Below are 21,324 nucleotides of genomic sequence, written 5' to 3'. Positions count from 1 at the left end.
TCGACTTCTCTGAGTGAACAAAAAGTCTGCATTAAAAGATGTTATAAACTTATTTTTATTACATTCTAATAACTTAATAACCAGATCTGGGCTGATAAACTGAGGCCAAGGAGAAGCCTTTTGAGGGCCCACTTTTAATTAATAATAATAATAATAATAACAGGGGGGCAGCTAGGTGGTGCAGTGAATAGAGCACCAGCCCTGGAGTCAGGAGGACCTGAATTCAAATCCAGCCTCAGACACTTAACATAAAAAACTAGTCGTGTGACCTTGGGCAAGTCATTAATCCCAATTGCCCTACCTTCCCCCCCTTCAAAAAGCAAAATATAATATAATATAATATATATATATATATATAACAGCTAGCATATTATAGTGTTTTAGGGCTTGCAAAGTGCTGTGCAAATATTATCTCATTTAATCCTCACCACGACCCCGTAAGGTTCTAACTACTATTATTTTCACTATTTTATAGATGAGGGAACTGGGGCAAACAGGGTTAAATGACTTGAGCAGGGTCACACAACTCATAAGTGTTTGAGGTCAAATCTAAACTCAGGACTTCCTAACATTCCATCTATTACACCACTTAGCTGAAAAGTTTGTTATCTTAAGAAATTTAAACACTACCCTCCTCCCCATCTGATTTATACTATTAATTTGCCTAGCAAATAATTTTCAGATTGATCAGAGGTAAATTTCAGCCCAAACCATATCTGAGTAAACATGAAATATAAATAATTGAGGTTTTACTTAATAGGTAAATAGGAAAAATATACCCCATAATGGAGGATGCAAAGGAGACGGATATGGTAGCTGTGGGGGGGATCGTATCCCACAGGAAAAATGGAGAAGCAGTAACAGGGTGGTGTGCTGGAAAAGGGCATGGATGGTTGTGGATTCAAGAGTTCTGGATTCAAATTCCATTCAGAAATAAACTAGCTCTGTAGCCATGTCAAAGACACTCAAGCTTGCCTAAGCCTTTTGCCTGTTTCATTTCATATTCCAGGGCCATATTTTCAAGCAAGTTGTTTTTTTGGTTTTGGTTTATTTTTTTACTGCCTTCCCCAAAAGATGATGCTACACAAGATTCAATCATCTGTATCAGGGATTTTAACTTTTTTGTATCATTGACCCTTTGGCAATCTGACAGTGTATAGACCTCTTCTCAAAATGATGTTTTTTTAATCGTAATTGAATAAAATGCTAAATTTCAGTTAGAGGTTAGTGAAAATAAAGATGTAACCTTCAATTAATAGTCCCCTCACACCAAATCTATCCATGAACCCCTTTGGGTATGGGGTCCCCAAGTTAAGAACTCCTCATCTACATGGTCAACTTTTTTCTTATACTTACTTAGACTACTGAAGGAAGCATAGGGTAACAAATTCATTGAGTCCAACTTCCACAATTTACCACTGTGTAAAGTGAAGCAAATTTCCCAGGGTCACATAGCTAGGAAGCATGTGTGTCAGAATGTGAACCTGTCTTCCTGACTCCAAGTATAGAAGTCCACCAAGTTTCCCATGAAATGATATTTCTAGTTACCTTAATTCTAGCAACTGTTTCTTCTATGAGAACCCTATAGTTAGGAATGAACCATCCTCATTCCTAAATAAAATCTTTATATTTATAAGGATTTAACATAGCACCAAATAACAGAACCTTCATTTCATCTTTAAATGTAAAAAAAAAAAAACAATTTATTAATTTCCATTCAGTTCTTTTTTCCCCTCAAATACTTTAATACAAAGACCTAAAATATGTCCTTAAAATGATAATAAGGAATGGAAAAAAAATTTGCTTTACTAAGCATCTATTTTGATCTATATCCTCCCAAGTTAAATTGCAAACATATGTATGGGAAAAAATACATTGATAAAAAGTACATCAGCCTTAATATTAATTCTTCTAAAAAGCCACAGAAATTCAGGAACTGAACAATCCATACCAAATGATGGTGCCTAAATTGATCATCTGAATTTATACAAGTCTTTCTCTTATAGACATTTGCAGAATACCATCCTCAAGAATTCTTGTATTTTTACTTATCTCCCATAATGACACCAGGATGTTCCAGTTGATCAAGATGCATCATTTACAGGAAAGCATTTGTAGGATGTCAATCCCAATTTCACATGAGAATTTTAAAACCTGAGCCTTATTCTAGATGCTTCATTTTATACTTGCATTCCCAGCTCTTTCTTTCATTCTTTCACCTCTACCTACTGCCTGATAATTTCCATTCTAACTATAAAGCAGAGGTATGGAATGTGAGGGCTATAGATGGACTCTGGTTACGACTTTTTCAGGATAGGTGTGCGTTCTCCGTTACCCAAAGGGGAGTAAGCCTCAGGGAATAGTAGATGGAAAAGGCACGATACAATGGGGTGATAGTCTCATTTATTCTCCTCCTCCCAACAACCTTAAAAACAAACATAACAGAAGGCTTTCTTTCTAAAATATGATAAAATAGCATTTCTACAGAAGCCTTAAATGCTATGGAGTATACATAAACAAGTCCTCAAAGAAGCTGCTCTACAAGAGTTGATTGATCAAAATGTCAAGGCATTCCTAAAGTCTTTTAATATGAATGTAATATTTAATATTGTACTTACAGCTGCATAACCAAGTATAAGTGGTTTGGACTTTCATAAATATCTTCCAGAGCAACAATATTTTCATGTTTAATTCTAAAAATTAAAAGAGAAAGAAAAATATTAGAGCAATTTGTCATTAAATTTTAAATGAACAAAATTCCATACTAAAGGGGAAAAAACAATTCTACTAGCAACTAAGAGTGCCTTCCTTGCACATAGTTGGCACTTGACAAATGTTCATTCACTTGAATCCTGGTTTTGCCACTTAAAACTTGTGTGACCTTGGGTAGGTCTTTAGTCTCTCTGGGTCTCAGTTTCCTCATCTGTAAAATAAAGGGGGAGGGGATAACCTAGATGGTTTTTGCAACCCTATTAATTCTATGAAATGGACCAAATTGTACACACTCTTAAGTTTATTCTTTCCCCTAGAATTGTACTAATTTATTTCAATGACATATCTGGGTGTTAGGACTGGGGAAGGGGGGCAGTACAGGGGAGGAAAGGGCTTCATAAACCCAAGAGCACCACATGAGGTAAGAAACAAACCAACCCACCAGGTGCCAGACTAGGAAAAGAGACCTACTAATGCTGGCTGCCCTTGGTGGGTCACTATGGTGACCCATCCTGTCTATCAAGTATCTCCCTAGGTCCCCATATACCCTAAGAGAAACCCCTTCCTAAAAGCCATTTGAGCTCAGAAACTTAAGGCCCAGTGCTTATTTAAAGCTTGAGCTTTCCAGAAAAGAATCATTTCATTAGCCAATGTGCTAATTAATTGTTCACGGAAAATCCTCTCCCTTGGGATTTTACTGCTCCGCAATTTCAGCTGCATTCAGCTGATATGCATCCTCACTAAAGGCTGCCGCTGTTTAACAGCAAGAACACTATATTATTTAATTAGGGGAAATGGAGGCAATTTTCCTAAATGTGAGAGCAGCCTCTCCCTGCCTCCTTCTTCCCCTCTAGAATCACATGGCCTGATAAATTACCCTGCATCCAAGCAGAGCCCGAAAGAATCAAGATGAAATAAATGTGTGGCATTTAGGGGGTTGCTGTTGCTAGTTTTCCTAGTTAATACAATTTGCTGATAAGCTGAAACAGTGGGAATTACATTCAATTCACATTGCACCTGCATCTACTAGAAAATGCGGATGTTATTCATCATCAGATTGATTTCATAAGGCTTACTGTGAGACACAGAGGAAGAATTATATCAGTAATATCAGAAAAACATTGTATTGATCTAACAAAATGAGTCAGTGAGTAAACCAGGAAAAATTAGTTAATTTTACACCCAGATTCCAGACAATCTTGGAAGGTGCAAGGGAATGCCTTCCCGACTTCCTGAGCCTGGGCCACTATATTTCTATTAATACATTTGTTTGTCTTGTTTTTAACAACCTGCATCATACTGTTAGCACATCCTGGCCCTCTGGTAAAATAAAACCCCAGGTGTTTTTTAACCTGATGCTAGATCAGAATTCTCCATTGTGAGATTTTTAATCTATATGTAACACTTTACATTTATTTCTGTTTTGGTTCAGCTTGTTCAGTCAGGCCCAATGGGCTAGGGTTTCAAGCCTATTAGAAGCATTTCAGATGTTGATTATATCCTCAGTTTCGTTGGTTATTCCAGTCTCAGGTCACCTGCAAATCTGATATAACTACCTCCTAGATTTTATGCAAATGGTTGAAAACAAAGAGTAACAGTACCGAGGTACACACAAAGTAAATGGTGTTCCACCAGACACCTCCATGCCAATTCACTCCTTGGTTGGTTGGTTGTTGTCCTTCATTCTTGAAGACCAAAATGGCATCACTATGTTAGAATCAAGTTTCAATGTGTCCAACTGTGGCTGATCAGACCAATATGAGCTCAGAATGCTCTACCACAGGTCAGGCACAAATAGTCTGTGTGAACATTTGGGGTGGAATCTCCAAATTTGTGCATCCTGCATTTCCTTTGGGCTGCTTCAATTCTGATTTGCTCACAGAGCATAGCACCTTCTCTGATGTGGGCACACCATGCTGAGCAGTCCTGTGCCAGTGTTTCCCATGTCACACAATCAATTCCAAAGTTGAGAGAGACATTGTGAGTGTTCTTATATCGCTTCTTCTGACCACCATGTGAATGCTTGCCCTGTGTGAGTTCTCCATAAAATAGTCTTTTTGGCAAGCGTACATTTTGTAATCGAACAGTATGGACAGCCCATCAGAGTTGTGCTCTCTGAAGCAGAGTTTGAAAGCTTGGCAGTTTAGTTCGAGTAAGCACCTGAGTGTCTGGTATCTTATCCTGCAGGTGATCTTCAGAATCTTTCTAAGACAATTCAAATGGAAGTAATACAGTTTCCTGGCATGGCGTTGGTATGCTGTCCAGGTTTTGCAGGCATACCACAATGAGGTCAGCACAATGGCTCTGTAGACCTTCAGTTTGGTAGTCAGTCTAATACCTCTTCTTTCTCACACTTTCCTTTGGAGCTTCCCAAACACTGAGCTAGCTCTGGCAGTGCATACTTCAACCTCATTATCAATGTGTACATTCCTGGAAAGTAGATTACCAAGGCAAGTGAACTTATCCACAGCATTCAGAACTTCCTTATTTACTGTAGCCTATGTTTTCGTGAATGGATGATGTGGTAGTGGCTGATGGCACACCTGTGTTTCCTTGGTGTTAATTGTTAGGCCAAAATTAGCACAAGCAACAGAGAATTGATCCATATTTTGTTGCCTCTCAGCTTCAGCAGCTACATTAAGTGCACAATTATCTATAACACCAGACTTGGCAGGGAGTCCTAGGGAAGAATGGAGTTAGAAATAACAACAGCAATGGTCAATTACTACTAAAGACCTGTGCATTTCATGCCCTTGTCATCACCAACACTGTCTTCCATTTGCCTAAATGCAATAAAACTTTGTGGATGCTCTCTTGCAGCAAACACTGGTATTTAATAGACTACTGTGATTGATTTAATGTGATTGTAAGGAGAAGAAACAGACAGGATGTGACAGTGACGAAGGCTATGTGTGGCACAGAGTGCTGGACTGATCATAGACTTATCTTTTCCAAGGTAAATAGTCACATTCAAGAAAAGCAGCATCCCCAAGGCAAAATGACTACCAGAAGAATTAATTTCAACAAATTAGAGTTCTTCTCTGAGTGGGAGCATTTCCTTGCTAACTTGGAGGGAAAGTTGAGCCAACACACAGCTGGCAACAGTGGAGCAGAAAAGGAGTGGGCAGCTTTCAGGGATTTGGTGCATAGCACTGCATTTGCTCATCTGGGTCAGAATACTTGCAAACACTAAGATTGGTTTGATGAAAATGATGGAGAAATTTAGAAGCTGCTAAATGAAAAACGAGAACTCCACAGGGTTTACCAGCAGAATAGTGCATCCATATCTAAGAAGGCAGCATTTTATTCTATCAAAAGTAAAGTACAAGCAAAGCTTAGAGAGATGCAGGATTCTTGGTGCAGTAAGAAGGCAGATGAAATTCAGCTTTATGCTGATAGTAACAATCTAAAGCACTTTTATGATGCCCTGAAGGCTATTTATGAGCCAAAGACCTATTGTGCATCTCAACTACTCAGTTGATTAGTGATAAGGATATGATCCTAGAGAGATGGGCTGAACAGTTCATGACTAACAATTATTCAAATGATTGGATGATCCAGCTGCAAATTCACCAGATTGATTTACTTTGCCTTAAGAGTCAGTGGGGAGAAAAAGAGTCAGTCCAGAGTCCACATTCTGTACCAAAAGTCCAACTACTTAGTGTACCTTTGAAGGTATTCCACAAGCTGGCTCCAACTTACCTTTCCACTTTTATCTGACACCATTCCATCCCATATCATTCATATAAACCAGACTAGCTCCCTCAAAGAGTCTGGTGCTTTCTTAACTTCCTATCTTTTGCTATGTCCAGAATCCCTCCCCCCGCCCCATCTCTGATTGTTGGAATCTTGCCCCCATTTCAAGGCCCAGACCAAAAACGACTTCCCTCTATGGGGTCCTCCTTGGATACTACATATCAAACCAGTCAAACCTTCTTCTCTCTCATCTGATCTCCTAGCAGTTTGCACTCCTCTTATACACCCACCATAGTCTAATTTGCATCATGATTTTTTGCATGTACCTGCCTTTCCTTTTCTACTTAATTGTGAGCTCCTTAAGGCAAGAATTGTGTCCTTGTTTTTGAATCTCCCCTTAGCAAATATTATAGGATATCCTACAGCCAACTCTTATGGCTTGAAAGAGCTGAGTTAATTTTTCATTGTGAATATTTATAGTTCAGAAATCAGCAAACACTATAGATTTGGGTTTGCATTATGGTCTTTTTTGATTTCTAGACTTAAAGTTATGAGGAAAATGTTAATGATGCATATTAAACTTAAAAGTGTGTTGTGCATCCATTTTTGGGGGGATAGAGTCAGTTATTAAATGTTTACTAGCACATCCCTACTTACAAGGTGTGTATTCTTTATGAGGCCATGAGCAAATGATTCAACTGCTCTGGGCCTCAGGGTGTCATAAAGAAAGCACTTTTTCCAACTGAAAAGTGTTAGATAAATGTAACTAGCTGTTAGTAAATATCTGAATGATTGAATAGATCAGTTATAATCAATTACAATCCAGCATGTTGATGGTCTGGGTTGTTGTTGAGCCATCCAGTCATGTCCATGATCCTTGGGGTTTTCTTGGCAAAGATATTGGAGTGATTTGCCATTTCCTTCTCCAGTGTGTCCCCATTTTACAGATCAGGAACTGAGGCCAGTGGGGGTTAAGTGACTAGCCCAGGGACACACAGTGAGTAAGTGTCTAATGCTAGATTTGAACTCAGATCTTCCTGACTTGCACCACCGAGCTACCCCATGTTGATGTTCTACTTTGTTTTAAAAGTCAAGGTGGGGGGAGGTACAGTGACCTAGAGATGGGATCATTGGATGACAAGTTACTTCAGCACACAGATACTATCATGCTCAGCTATAGAAGGAATATTTTAAATTGCTGCAAGAGCTAACAGAAAGATTTCATGAGCGTAGATCTTTCAGTGGACAATCCATAAAGCAATGAGGAAAGTGATGTCAGATGTGTGCAGAGATGAAAAATCTGGACACTCATATTGCTACAACCCTATGGATCAAACCAATCAAGGACTGCCTGGAAGCAGGGAAAGGAGGAGGGAGCCCTTTCCCTTCCCCCCTCCCTCACTTTGCCCTAGGCTGCCCAGAAACTCTGGGCTGAGGTAGAAGACCCACTGCCTTTTGCCCTACCACTGCTGCTTTAGGGCTTCCAAGTCTTTTGGATAAGACCTAAGTATTTGTTGGCCCTAACACCTGCCCTGCTACTCTCTTTATGCTTAGGATTTCCAACTCCCTGCATCTGCCCTGCAGTTCATCTCTCTTTTATATGTTGTCTCCCTAATTAGAGTGTCAACACCTTGAGGGCAGGGACCATCTCCCTTTTTTCAAAGCACATAACTTCTCAATTGGTATTTCCATATTCATTCACTTATTCATTTCCAACTATAAGAACTTTTTCCGAATGAAGTAAAATCTGACTTTTGCAAAAGTGACACAAAAGGAACCATCATCACCATGTCACTAAGGGCATCTTTAGGAGATAGAAAATGGCATTTAATCTTAATTTCACTTGGTGAGGTGCCCAGGCCCAGCAGGCACAAAAAAAAGCATTAGGCACTGCCTGTGTATGCAGCATATGTTTATAAAGACAAGCACAGATCCTTGACTGCATATTGGTGTTTACTAAATGTTTGTTAAACTTGTGAAATTAAGATCACCTTCAACTCTTACCCTGGAAAAGCATGGGGGAGGGAAGGAAAGAAAAGCTAAAAGACTAAAGACAAAAGCAGATTGTTTTGATGCAGAGAACTCCCTGCATGGTCACTGACTCAGCCAAAAGGAGGGACCCTCTGCCAAGGCCAGGAATCCATTTGAAAATGATATCATCACCAGATGCACAGCCCAGCACCATGATGCATCTTCTCTCCCTCCAGACCAGTCTTTCCCACAGTGCCAGGATCCAGGATCCATTGTTAAGTCTAAGCCAGAGGTCTCTGGATTCTCTCAACTCTGACCATCTGCAGCCCATCAGAAAGATAGAATACTGTAGAACTGATAAGCTGCTCAGAATAGGGAGCAAAAGATATCCCTTTTCTTGATTTCACAGAGATGAACACCTTACTGCTGCTCTGTCTTCAGGCTGAGAGTAGAATTCGTGAGGCCAAGGAGCGGAATACCGTTTAATCAGGAAGGGGCAGATCAGGACAAGGTGCTTAGCAGGGAGGGGTGGCTGGGGAAGCAGATGGTGACTAAGAAGAGACAAGGGCAGTCCTGATCCCGTTGACAGGGTCACAGAGAGGAGAGGTTTTGCCACCCTCCATCTGGTGCCCAGATGTTTGGGGAGAACTCCCCCAGGCCCTTCTGGAGGGTCATGCTCTCACAACCCTGAGGATAAAGACTAGGCCTATATAGAACAGGTAAAAAATCAGGGCTGGAGTCCCTCTCAAGGTCGTTACCATTACATCTTTTTTCTCTATAGGCATGAGAAAATATTCTATTTGTCAAAATAAGCATCCTACCCAGTAACACAGTGAGCTATTTAAGAAAATGCTCTAAAATTTGACAAATGGTTCCTTCTGCCTAGGTAAAGTGTTGTATTCCCCTGGGATTTCACACACAATCCAATGAATTCCTTCCCTCTTAAAAAAAATAGATGATCATATTTAAAATATGGGATTCCAGTCAGACTGGGATATCATACAAGGGAATGAAGATACTAAGAAGAATAGTGTCAAAACAAGGAGAGGAGATGTGGCACTCATACAAGCTGATTTATTTAGCTGACTTGCTCATAGGGGTTGATAATGGGGGTCTATGCTTTCCTCACTTTTTCCTAATCAGAAAAGAGTAGAGTCAAAATCCTCATTCATACCAGCTTGGAGCTAGGCCTCTCCTCTAGTTATTCCCTTAAAACTCACCCTTCACTTGGGGTCAAAAGGGCATTTGGCCCTTAATCCCAGAGGTCAGATCTTTAGAGACACCATGGCTCCAATGAGGTAATTTTTCTAGGAGAAATCTAAATGATTTTAAAGTTTTAGGATTGTACTCAGGAGAATTGAGTCCCCAGCCCTGACCACATGTGTAGGACATAATATTCATATGACACATATCACCCTCCAAACTCTAGTCTTCATCAATACCATGTTCCTTTACTTTTCCTTTCTTTCACTTCACAGTCTTGACCCTATGTTCCAGTTCAACCATGTACTCAGCTACACCCTGAATCCTTTGCCCCATTGTCCTATAACCAGTCCTGACTTTCTAAAGCCCAACTCCAAACTACTCCAACCATCCACCTTTTTCTTTCCTATTCATGCACTGCTAAATGCCACTTCAGAAAATCAAGCAACCGGGACAACTGGGTTTCCTACAAATTTATGTTCTCTAATTGTGCTCACTGCCGCATAGAACCCCTTGTATTCTGCCCTGGCTTTCTCTATCAGTTTCTGCATGGTGGCTATTCCAGACTTCCTCTCTCCTCAAACCATCTCTACTTACTTGCCCATCAGTAGAGAATCTCACCTCCTACTTGTATGAGGAGGAAATAGACGCCTACTAGAGCAAACTTCTTTATTCTCATTCCAATCCTCAAAACTCCTTCTCAAAATCAAAGGGATGCCCATCAACTGGGGAATGGCTAGACAAGCTGTGGTATATGGTTGTGATGGAATAGTACCATGCTATAAGAAATAACAAGTAGAATACTTTCAGAAAACCCTGAAATCCTCCAGCTTCTGCCCACTAAGTGTGTGCCCTTGGCTCTGTTCTCCACACTGTCTGGGACTTCATTAGCTTCTATGGATTCAGATGTTATCTCAATGTCCATGACTCTCAAATTTACATAGCCATCCCTTAGTTCTTCCCTATAGTCTGGTCCTGCCTGCTGGACATCTTCACTGGCCTTCCCATGGGCATTTCAAACTTAACATGTCCAAAATAGAACTTGCCATATTTTCCCCAAAACCCACGGCACTGTCTTTCCAGTTACCGAGGTTTGCAACCTCAGTCATCAGCAACTCCTTTCTGTCCCTCACCTCACCTCATGTCAGTTGTCTGGGCTGGCCTATTCCATCTACAGAACATTTCTCACTTCTCTCCCCTTCTTTTCACTCAAACAACCACCACAGTGGTTCAGTCCCTCCTCACCTCTCTCCTGAATTACTTCAATGCCTTCCTAATTCATCTCCCTTCCTTTAGTCATTCCAATGCCTCCCCCATGCAGTCACCAAACTGATACAATTAAAACAGAAGACCCTGTACAACTCTTTTAACTACTATCTACTTCAAGTTCCTCATCTGTAAAACGGGGATAATAACAGTACCTACTTCCCAGGGTTATTGCAAAGATCAAATGAGATAATGTTTGTAAAGTGCTTAGTACAACACCTGACACACAGTAGGTACCTAATAAATGCTTGTTTCCTTCTTTCCTCCCTCCCTTCTTTCATTCCTTCTTCCCATCTTTCCTTTATTCCTTCCTCCTGTCTTTCCTTCCTTTTCTTCCTTTTCCTCCTTTCTTCCTTTCCTCTTTTTCTTCTTTCCTTCCTCCCTCCCTTCCTTCCTCCCTCCCTCCCTCCCTCTTTCCTTCCTTCCTTCCTTCCTTCCTTCCTTCCTTCCTGTCACTTTTCCTAATTAAGAAGCTTCAACATCTCCAGGATAGAATGCAAACATCTCTATCTGGAACTTAAACCTTCTGATAATCTGACTCTAACTTATCTCTCCAGAGTCATTTCCTCTTACTCCCTTTCACATACATTATGTTTCAGCCACATTGGAACATGTACCATCCTCACCCATCCCATTCCACTCCAACTCCACCTTCTCTGTCTTTGCACAAGCTTTCCCTCCCTCCATTCCTGACGTATTCTCTCTCCTCCCCTGAATTTCCTGGGATTCTTCTTTCCTTTGGCTCACTCCAATCACTTCAAGAGACCGTTCTTGCTTTCCCTACACAGAAGGGACTCCCTTTCCCCTAAAATTATTTTATATACATTTTTATTTACTCCTCCGTGTTATGCTCTTCATCTCCCTCCAAGCAGAGTGTCATAATAATTAATATATTATCTCATATGATCTTCAAAACAACCCTATGAGGTAAGTGCTATTATTATGATCTCCATTTCACAGATTAAGAAAATAAGCCTCAGAGAGGCTATAATATTTGCCCAGAGGCACAATTCAAACTCAGGTTTTCCCAACTCCAAGTCCAGTACTCTGTCCATCACATGCCAGCTTTCCCATGATAAACTCTCTGAGCACAGGGACCATTTAATTTTTGTGTTTGTACACCCAGCTCTTAGCAGAGTAGCTACCATATACTATATGAATAATAAATATTTATGGGATTGAATATGTGATATGCACAGACCTATTCCTAGTTCAGCAATGGCATACAGATCATTTAGGTGCCCCCATGACATCATCCACTAGGGAGGCTCCCAGTTATACTTCCAGCCTATTGGCCCTCTGAGGTCACTCTTCTCCCTTCAATCCATCCTTCTGCGTGGGTCTGCTCAGGCTACAACTCAACTTAAAAGTCTTCAGTGGTTCCATTCCCCACTTTCTACAAGGAACATTTCCTGCCATTCAAGGCTCTGTCTGAAGTTACAATCAGTCTATATTACTGCTAAGCTAGACTACTCTCTAGCCCCTTGAACACACCACATGCACTCCCACTTCCACAATTCTTCTAACATTGTTCCCTGAGCTGAAACATTCTCTTCCTCTTTCTTTCCCCATTGAATTCACAACTATCCATAAACACCCTGCCCTACCTGCCTCTTCTAGGAAACCTTCTCTGATTTCATTCTGGACAAAAACAACCATGTTCCTTATCCCATATAGTACTTTGTCCTGCCCCATTCTAATGCACCTAGCAGATTATATTGCATATTACAGTTAAATGTGTTTGTGCTTTATTCCCTCATTAAACTCTAGGCTCAGTGAAGATGGGATCTATATCCTAGCTAAACTTTTTATCAGACACAGTTGTCTGCATAGAATTACTTAATCAATACTGAATAAAAGGGTGACTTTCCAACAAGACAAGTAAGTATAAAATAATAGGATTGTGGAGTTGGAAATCGCCTCATAACAGCTCATTTAGTGCAAATGCTAGCAAAAAACATCACAAATTCTATCTGCAATATCCACTTGGAAGACCTGAAGAGACAAAGAACCCACTGCTCTCTGAGGTGATCCATTCCATTTTTAGAAGGTTCTAATAAGTAGATAATAATTTATCAATGGTCAAGAATGATTATACTACAATAATAAACAGTAATTAATAATAATCATCTAATAGATGATCATCATCTTCTCTTAAGCAGAAATACTCCTGTCCACAACTTCTCCCCACTTTTTCTCTCTCTGCTCTAATCCCTTTTCTCAATCAGTTCAATAACAATCCCTTACCTACAAAGCACCTGACAACACTATTTCACACCTAATGTAGAACCATATGGAGTTTTCCTGCTTCATAGCAAAATTATATTAGCTTGTGCACTTCCACACAGTCTTATTTAAAAACACAAAAGATGCCAAAATTAGATTTTCAGAGTCATGAAGAATAAAAGTTTTCCATCTGGGAGAAGATTTAGAGGGAAGCACATCATCATTCATCTATTATGAATGATAGACCAGCAGTAGCCAAACCACTTGGGGCTATACTGTGGAGTAACTGGAAGAGAAAAATTTCTACCTACACTGTATTATTGCTTCTTTTTTTTCTTCTTCTTCTAATCCATACTTTAAAATGATAAAGCTCCATAATAAAGAAAATCAGCCCTAGATAAACATTCTAATAATCAAGTCAACAAACATTCATTAATACCTACTTTGTGCTGGGCACTGTTCTAAGAGCTGAAGATAAAAATAAAGATAAAAAGTGGTCCCTTCCCTCACGGATCTCACAAGCTAACGGGGGAGACAAGATGAAAACAGCTATACACAAGCAAGCTATAGACACAATAAATCAGAAATAATCAACAGAGGGAAGGTACCAGAATTAGGTGGGCTTGAAAAAGGTTTCTTTCAGAGGATGAGACATTAGCTGAGACTTGAAGGAAGCCAAGATAGCCCCAGGTAGAAAAGAAAAGGGAGAGAGAATTCTAGACATGCAGAACAAATTGTAATGCTCCACTGAGAGACTGAATGTCATGTGTGAAGAACAGTGAGAATACCAGTGTTACTGAATCACAGAGAACAGGGAGAGGAGTAGAGAGTAAGAACACTAAGAAACTAGGAAAGAGCCAGGTTATGTGGAGCTTTGAACAACAATCAGAGGATTTTATATTTGACCGTAGAGCTAACAGGTAACTATTAGGGTTTACTGAAAATGGAGGTGTTATGGTCAGACCTGTGCTTTAGGAAGATCAATCTTACAGCTGAGGGGAGGATGGACCAGAATGAAGAAAGACTTTAGTCTTGGAGACTAACTAGCAAACTATTGCAATAGTCCATATGTGAGGTAATGGGGGCCTACACCAGGGCAGTGGCAGTGTTGAAGGAGAGAAGGGGGCATAAAACTCCACATGGAAAATCCCTCTAAAACACAGATCTTGATATATCCATACCCACTAAACCTGTGTACCTTTTGCCCTTGATTCTCATAAATTTGCCAACAGAACCTTGGGGATTATTCTCCAATTCTGCCAGCATTGCTTGAATACCAAGAGAGCATATGAATGCCCAAGTATCATTCTTCATTTTTCTCTCACCTGCCCTTCCTACTTCCTATTCTGGCCATGCATCTCTTGATGATAATTTTATGCTGTTTCTCATGAACAGTTCTTGTTGGTTACATTTTGGAGTTGTTGTTATTAGTATAGTTGGTAACGATACTCATTCTTTTCATGTGCCCCCTGGTTAATACTCAACTTTACATCGTCGGAGAGTAGTCGGTGTTTGGGGTCAGAAGCAATGACAAAACAAGATGGTGAGGTAGGCAGGGCCCATATATTCTCAATATTCTTTCTCCCTTAAATACTGTCCCTGGATACTATAAATAAACACAGCACTTAGAGCAAACGAGTGTAAGGCTCTGACTCTGCGGCTCAAAATTCAGTCCTGGCCTTAGGAAGACTGCCCTATCAACTGAATAAATGATGGACTGGGGGGAGTAAGGAGACAAACGAGGCTGCAACGATAATTCAGATAAGAAATGGTAAGTGTCTGACCTAAAATGGTGATATTGTGAGTGGAAGGGAGATAAGGCACAAGAGATATCATGGAGGTAGAACAAACAGAATTCAGCAATTGGCTGGACATAGAAAGTGAGTAAGAAGTCAAAAATGACTTTGCAGTCGGAAGCTTGGGTGACTGAATGGAGAAAGGTGACATCCTCAGAAACAGGAAATCTGCAAGTTGAGAGAAGTTGACAAGTTCAGTTGTGAACACAGTAAGTTCGATGTCCCAATGGGACATCCAAGGGCAGGTGCTCAGCAGATATTTGAATATGAGGGTACAGAGCCCCAAGGAGAGACTGAATTGAAGGTACAGATCTGAAAGCCATCCGCACAGAGAAACACAGAAATGAAGCGAGCAAAGGGCTGGGGACCAAGCACAGTCTTTTGCAGCATCAAGAGCTACTTATCTACCTGCTCCTCAGCTTCCTCATCTTAAAAAAACGAGAGATTCTGACGAGATGACCAATGAAATCCTTCCCGGATCTCGAGTTTATAAGAGTTCTCATGAATTTTTGGAACTCATCATCAGTCTCTAAGCCCCTTTCTTCTTACCAGCAGATGGCACTGCAAGCAATGGGAAGTCTTAAAGGTGAAAAATGCTCTGTTCTCTAAATCAACCAAATTACAACGGAGAAAAATGAAATCGTTTTCTTCTTTCTTGAAGATTAGGTAAAAAAAACATGCTTGTATTTCTTTCTTGTGGAAAATGTTCAATTTACTATGATAACGAATGTTAGTGTGATTTTAAAAATTATATCCTGTCCCCCAAGGAAAACTGTTATTTCTTTAAAAACTTCCTATAATATACCATAAGAGGTTAGATAGCATATTGTGTCATTCCCATTTTATAGATGAGATAACTAAAAAGAAAGAAAAGAGGAGGGAAAAGTCAGAGCAGGAAATGAAGCATGCTGAAAGTGATAAGAACACTCAAGCAAGGGTTTTCATTGCCTACCAACATTCAATGCCTTATGCAATACTGGTCTGTTTTACAGGAACTTTGCTTATAGAAATGATGTTCTTTGTGGCACAAAGTATATTTGTTAGTCAAACATCAAGCAGATTTCAATATGGTAGGCAGCCATTTTTACTGAAAATTTTTTCCCACCTATCAGCACCCCAATACATTCCTCTCTTTCATAAGACAAGTTCTACATAATAGCCAGTATAGCTCTGGAAAAAGTTATGAGATCTACTTTGGTTACAATGGTACAAGAAGCATGAAAGAGACCTGAATCATTTTTAGTTCCAAGGAAGTACTAGGCCAGATCTAAACATAACAGAATCTACTTAGGCTTAGGATGGATAATTTAATTCAGTCTAGGAATATTGGGGATACTATAGATTTATTTTCCTGTAAGACCATTTAGGGGGAGGGGGAATACTCAGAGACCAACCCAGCCAGATACTTTTGTCAGACAAGTTTAATGTATGCTGAATTGAAGACCAGAAGGAGAAGACCTTCATATTTTCCTCCACATCCCACTATCTTCTAAGACAATATACTGACATTGTGAAATATTCTTAAGAACATGCTCAGAATGTGAGAAAAAGATACAGCCATTTGCCTTGTGGTTGGGAAAGGTTTTATAATTCTATCAGAAAGGCTTGACTTTTCCTCATCTGAACTAAGGTATTGATTAGTAGTCATTTCCTATAGCAGAATTCAGGAATTTTCTAGACTACTTCTTCAGAGAAAGATGAGGAATTAAAAAAAAAAGAACCAGGAAAAAACAGATCAGTCTCTTGGGACATTTTGATCCAAGTATTGCATAGATTAGGAATGGTGTATATAATATGTGTGTGTGTGTGATGGCTGGTCTTCCTGAATTCTGGTCTATGTCATATGTTTACTCTTTGATACATGGAGGGAATTGTGAATTCACCAAGGTGGATGTTCCCTTGAACAGCACAGACTGTAAGCCATCCATGCCTTCTTACCCTGTGTGACTCTTGTCTATGCCCTCCCATAAGTGGAACACAGTGGGGTCACCCAACAAGCTGAGGAACCTCTTTGGGATCTTTTCATACTATATTGCGATCCACCAGTTACTCCTTTCTATCACTACATAAATGGTCCTACCTTTCTGGTCATACATTCCTTTGACAGTCATCTTTATGCCACTTATCCTTTGTACTTTGTCAGTGGCAATGTGGTAAAACCATGTCTTTACCATGTCTCTTCTTATGGCTGTTTGGGTGACCTATGACCTCAGTTTTTTGAGGAAAGTAGAATTCTAGACTTTATAGTCATATATTATAACCAGGAAAATGTTAGTGTTAACAAGACCTTTGTTCTGGGAAAAAAACTTGTGTTCTAAAAAAGCACAAGATGTCTCAAATATAATCCAGCTCTGCTCTTCTCTCAATCTGGTTCTGGGCCAACAGTGTTTATCAAATACTGAGGTGATAATGGTCCAGCACTAAGGGCTCTTCATCTAACTGAATGCCAGCATCTGGACAACCAGCATTCTTCACACGCCTGGTTATCTGGTTGGAAACTTGGCCATATTCCATTCCGTATCTCATAGTGGTTCAGTTGTGAACCACTCTTCCTGACACAGTACAGGGTTTTCTTGGCGAAGATACTAGAGTGGTTTGTCTTTTCCTTTTCCAATGGATTAAGGTAAACAGATATTAAGTGACTTGCCCAGGGTCACACAACTAGTAGGTCTTCCTGACTCCAGGCCCAGGGCTCTATTCACTGAGCTACCTAGCTACCTCCATCTCATTTAGTGAGCTTTGCAATTTCCAGGGCTTGATGAGAAAAAATTAATGTCACCTACAAACAGGGACATCTGGAAGACTCCGTCATTATCTTTGGTGAATGCCTTTTTAACTTGGACTCTACTCTGGACACGCTCTATGATATGAGCAAACTTCTTTGGTAAGCATATATTGCTTTAGCCTTCATTTGATATTTGTAATCAGAGGGTCAAATAAAATTCACTGTTATATCTTTCGAGGAAACTTGTATGATTTTAACATGTACTTGAGAGATATACTGTTCCCAGAAAGCCTTGTATCTTTTGCTCTGTTGAATCAAATGCATTTTTATAGTCAACAATAAGAATATAGTCAATTGGGTGACTATGTAGATGTAGTCAGCTCTGGAAAGTCATTTACAAAAGTCTAATCTTTTTTCATACTATTATCCAAGATGTCCTTGAGACCTACATAAATTATTCACGAAACAAAGTTGAAAAAAATGTGGAAAGCAGGTATATCTACTGATATCTAGGTTTCTATTGATGTTTTCTCGATTGTTTCCTTTTTTCAGTAGTGATAGCAGCCATGCTTCTCCCTCCTCCCCCCACCAAAGTATTTGGTGTCTTTTTGTCTTTCAGATATTTTAAGAATTAGTCTTTGATTTGAATGCATAGTTATTTTGTCTATTATAAATAGACATGCAGGGGTGGCTACATGGTGCTGTGAATAGAGCACTGGCCCTGGAGTCAGAATGACCTGAGTTGAAATCCAGCCTCAGACACTTAACACAAAAACTATTCATGTGACCTTGGGCAAGTCACTTATCCCCAACTGCCCTCCGAAAAGCAAAAAATAAAAAACAAATAGACATGTGGGCTTGTGAAGAAAGGGCATGTGAAGAAAGATGCTATCTGCCTCCAGAGAAAGAACTGATAAATAAAAGTATGTATAGAATAATTTTACATATATGTGTGTAGATATATATACATACACACACATATATAGATATAGATATAGATTGTTGTATCTAATGGTAGCCATCTCTAAGATGTGGAAGGGGAGGGAAGAAAAACAAGAAATCTGCATTATAATTTTGGTGTACATTTGAAAGGAATAGCAAGTTGTACATAGCAAGAATACATACATCGTATATCATTGCAGTTTCACGTACAATCATCTTTTTTACTGTACTATGTTACGGAACTGCTTATTTTATTCCATAAATTAAAAAAAGAACCAACATTTTAAGCCCTTCTAACTAGTGAGGCTCTTCTGATCTCTTTATGGTGAATTATTTACACTGGAGAAACAGCTCAGCATACTGTAGAGGACACTGAAACCCTGAGTTCAAATCCTGCCTTAGATACTTGGCTGTGTGACTGTGCGTAAGCCACTTAACCTCATTTGTAAAATTAGTAGATTGAATCCTGGCCTATAAATCTATGCTGCCATGGACTTTCTTAGGATATGGTGACAGTCTGAGGCAGTATATCTTCTTTTATTCATTTTCCAATTTTCTATGTTGATAGTTTGTTTAAATAGGTAAGGCTGGAGTTACTTTAATTACAAACCACTTAGTTTTCTCATTTTTATTCTTCAAATTTGGTGTTATGATATTTGCTCTAATAAGTCAATTGTGTGACTGTACACAAACAACCAATTCAGAAAGAATGCCATCACAGACAATGAGTTAGAAAATAATCAGCTTCCTTCATTATGATGTTATTTGGTGCTCTCCCAGAGTTCAGGTAGACAATGATAAATATATCATTGAGTACTGAATGTATAATTCTACTTTATATTATACAACAAATATTACAAAGATCCTTCCAGATAAAAAAAGAATTCTTTTATATTAACATATTTGTTACATTTGAGGTGGAAAATATAGTTCTAAATCCAAAACAATGCAAGAAGATGGCCAAAAAAAATCATTCGACCAACTTATTCATAGAATGAATGTTAAAGTTCTAACAGGCTTTAGCAGTCATCTAGCTCTAACCACATTCACAAGTAATTACTGACCGATTATACTGAGTTAATTGTTTTTAAGGTGGAGGAAGAGTGGGAAAAGAAGTACACTTCATACTTAAGGTGCTTAAAAAATACATCTTCGGATGGGGGAGAAGCAACTTAGATAAACTAGGGATTGTCATGAAGTAAGAAACATGAGTCACATAAGTGAAAAGTGCCTGGGCATTCTGGCTAATAGGCACCCTGCTACAGTTGAAGGGGGTGATAGGGTGGTGGTGGTGGTGGTGAAGTCTGGTATCATGGAATGAACATTATTCTGGAGATCACATGAACTATGACTGTGTCCCAGTAAGTCACATGTCAGTTTCCTCATCTGTAAAATGGGGAGAATAAGGGAAGGGAATAAGCATACTTATATATGCGCCAGGCACTGTATTAAGCATTTCACAAATACTATTTCATTTGAACCTCACAACAACCCTTGGATGTAGGTACTGTTAGCACATTTTGCACTTGAGGAACCTGAGGCAAACAGAGGTTAAGTGACTTGCCCAAGGTCACACAGCTAGTAATTTGTAGGCTGGATGCAATGATGCTGAATTTGAACTCAGGTATGCCTGACTTCAAGCCTAGCACTCTATATACTGTACCACTTGCATACCTATCTCATAGGGTTACTGTGCAGAAAGTACTATGTAAGATGGGAGCTATCATCATTATCAATCATACGACTTAAAATTAATCAAAATCAATAGTCTGTGGGGATTTTTCATTCCTCCCCACTCCATCATGTCATCTCCAGAATTTCTCATTAGGGCTAAGGAACACTAGAATACTCTGACAGAGGGGAATAGTTTTCTTCTCTGGGATATTTTTCCCTTTCTTTTTAATAGACTAGGTAGTACAGGATCTGTGATTATCTAGTCTTATTGAATCCAATCCAAAGGATATTTATAAGGTACTATGTTCCAGGCACTATGCTAAGCACTGGGGATACAACCTTTTTTTTAATTCCTGTTTTTAAGGAGTGTATAATAATAATATAATATAATATAATATAAGGTGGGGGGGGACATCACACAAAAGAAGGCAAGACAGATTGTGGGGGAGGGAGCAGAGAATACACAGCTTGGGAGCATCTAATTCTCTGGGGTTAAAAACAGGAAGAGCAGGGTGGCCAGGTGGCACAGCGAGTAAGAGCACCAGCTCCAGTGTCAGACTGACCTGGAGATCAAATCCCGGGCTCAGACACTCAGCACCACACCCAGAAATAATAACTGGCCGTGTAACCTTGAGCAAGTTACTTAACCCCGATTGCTTAAAAAAAAAAAAAAAAAACCAGGAACAGCAACAAATGCAAAATGTTGTCATTCTTCATTCCTGTCCAACTCGCCATGGGGTTTGCTTGGCAAAGATTCTGCAGTGGTTTGCCATTTCCTTCTCCAGATCATTTTACAGATGAGGAATCTGAGGCAAATCAGGTTAAGTGACTTGCTCAGGGTCACACAGCTAGTAAGTATCTGAGGTCAAATTTGAACTCAGGAAGATGAGTCTTCCTGACTTCAGGCTGGACAATCTATCCATAGTGCTACCTAGCTGCCCCAGAAGCAAAGTAGAGGAATCAAAAAGCCCTGTTTCTGCCTTCTATGAAGGAAGGCATTGGGAGGAGTTTTGGCACTCCAGTTCTCCAGTCAGAAGGGAGAGTAAACTGAGGGAGGCAGTGTCAATCAAAGGCTGCCAGCTTAACTTGGAAGGGGCATCTTAGTCTCTGGAG

At 39.6% G+C, this 21,324-nt stretch overlaps 1 protein-coding gene across 2 annotated transcripts in view; it reads right to left on the bottom strand.

Annotated features, from left to right (window-relative positions):
• LOC138175992 (calcium/calmodulin-dependent protein kinase type 1D) overlaps window positions 1-21,324 on the bottom strand; it is a 482,214-nt gene that overhangs the window by 162,405 nt on the left and 298,485 nt on the right. For both annotated transcript variants that reach the window (XM_069106661.1, XM_069106662.1), the window contains one exon: window positions 2,619-2,693. In XM_069106661.1, coding sequence (XP_068962762.1) covers window positions 2,619-2,693 — 75 coding nt within the window. The remainder of the gene's footprint in view (window positions 1-2,618; window positions 2,694-21,324) is intronic.

The sequence above is a fragment of the Petaurus breviceps genome, unplaced genomic scaffold (assembly GCF_028583685.1).
Source record: "Petaurus breviceps papuanus isolate PSGF00001 unplaced genomic scaffold, PetGlider_PUasm1.0 80, whole genome shotgun sequence".
Lineage (NCBI taxonomy): Eukaryota > Metazoa > Chordata > Mammalia > Diprotodontia > Petauridae > Petaurus > Petaurus breviceps.
The sequence above is the reverse complement of the archived record's forward strand: the minus strand, read 5'-3'. Positions and strand labels throughout refer to the sequence as shown.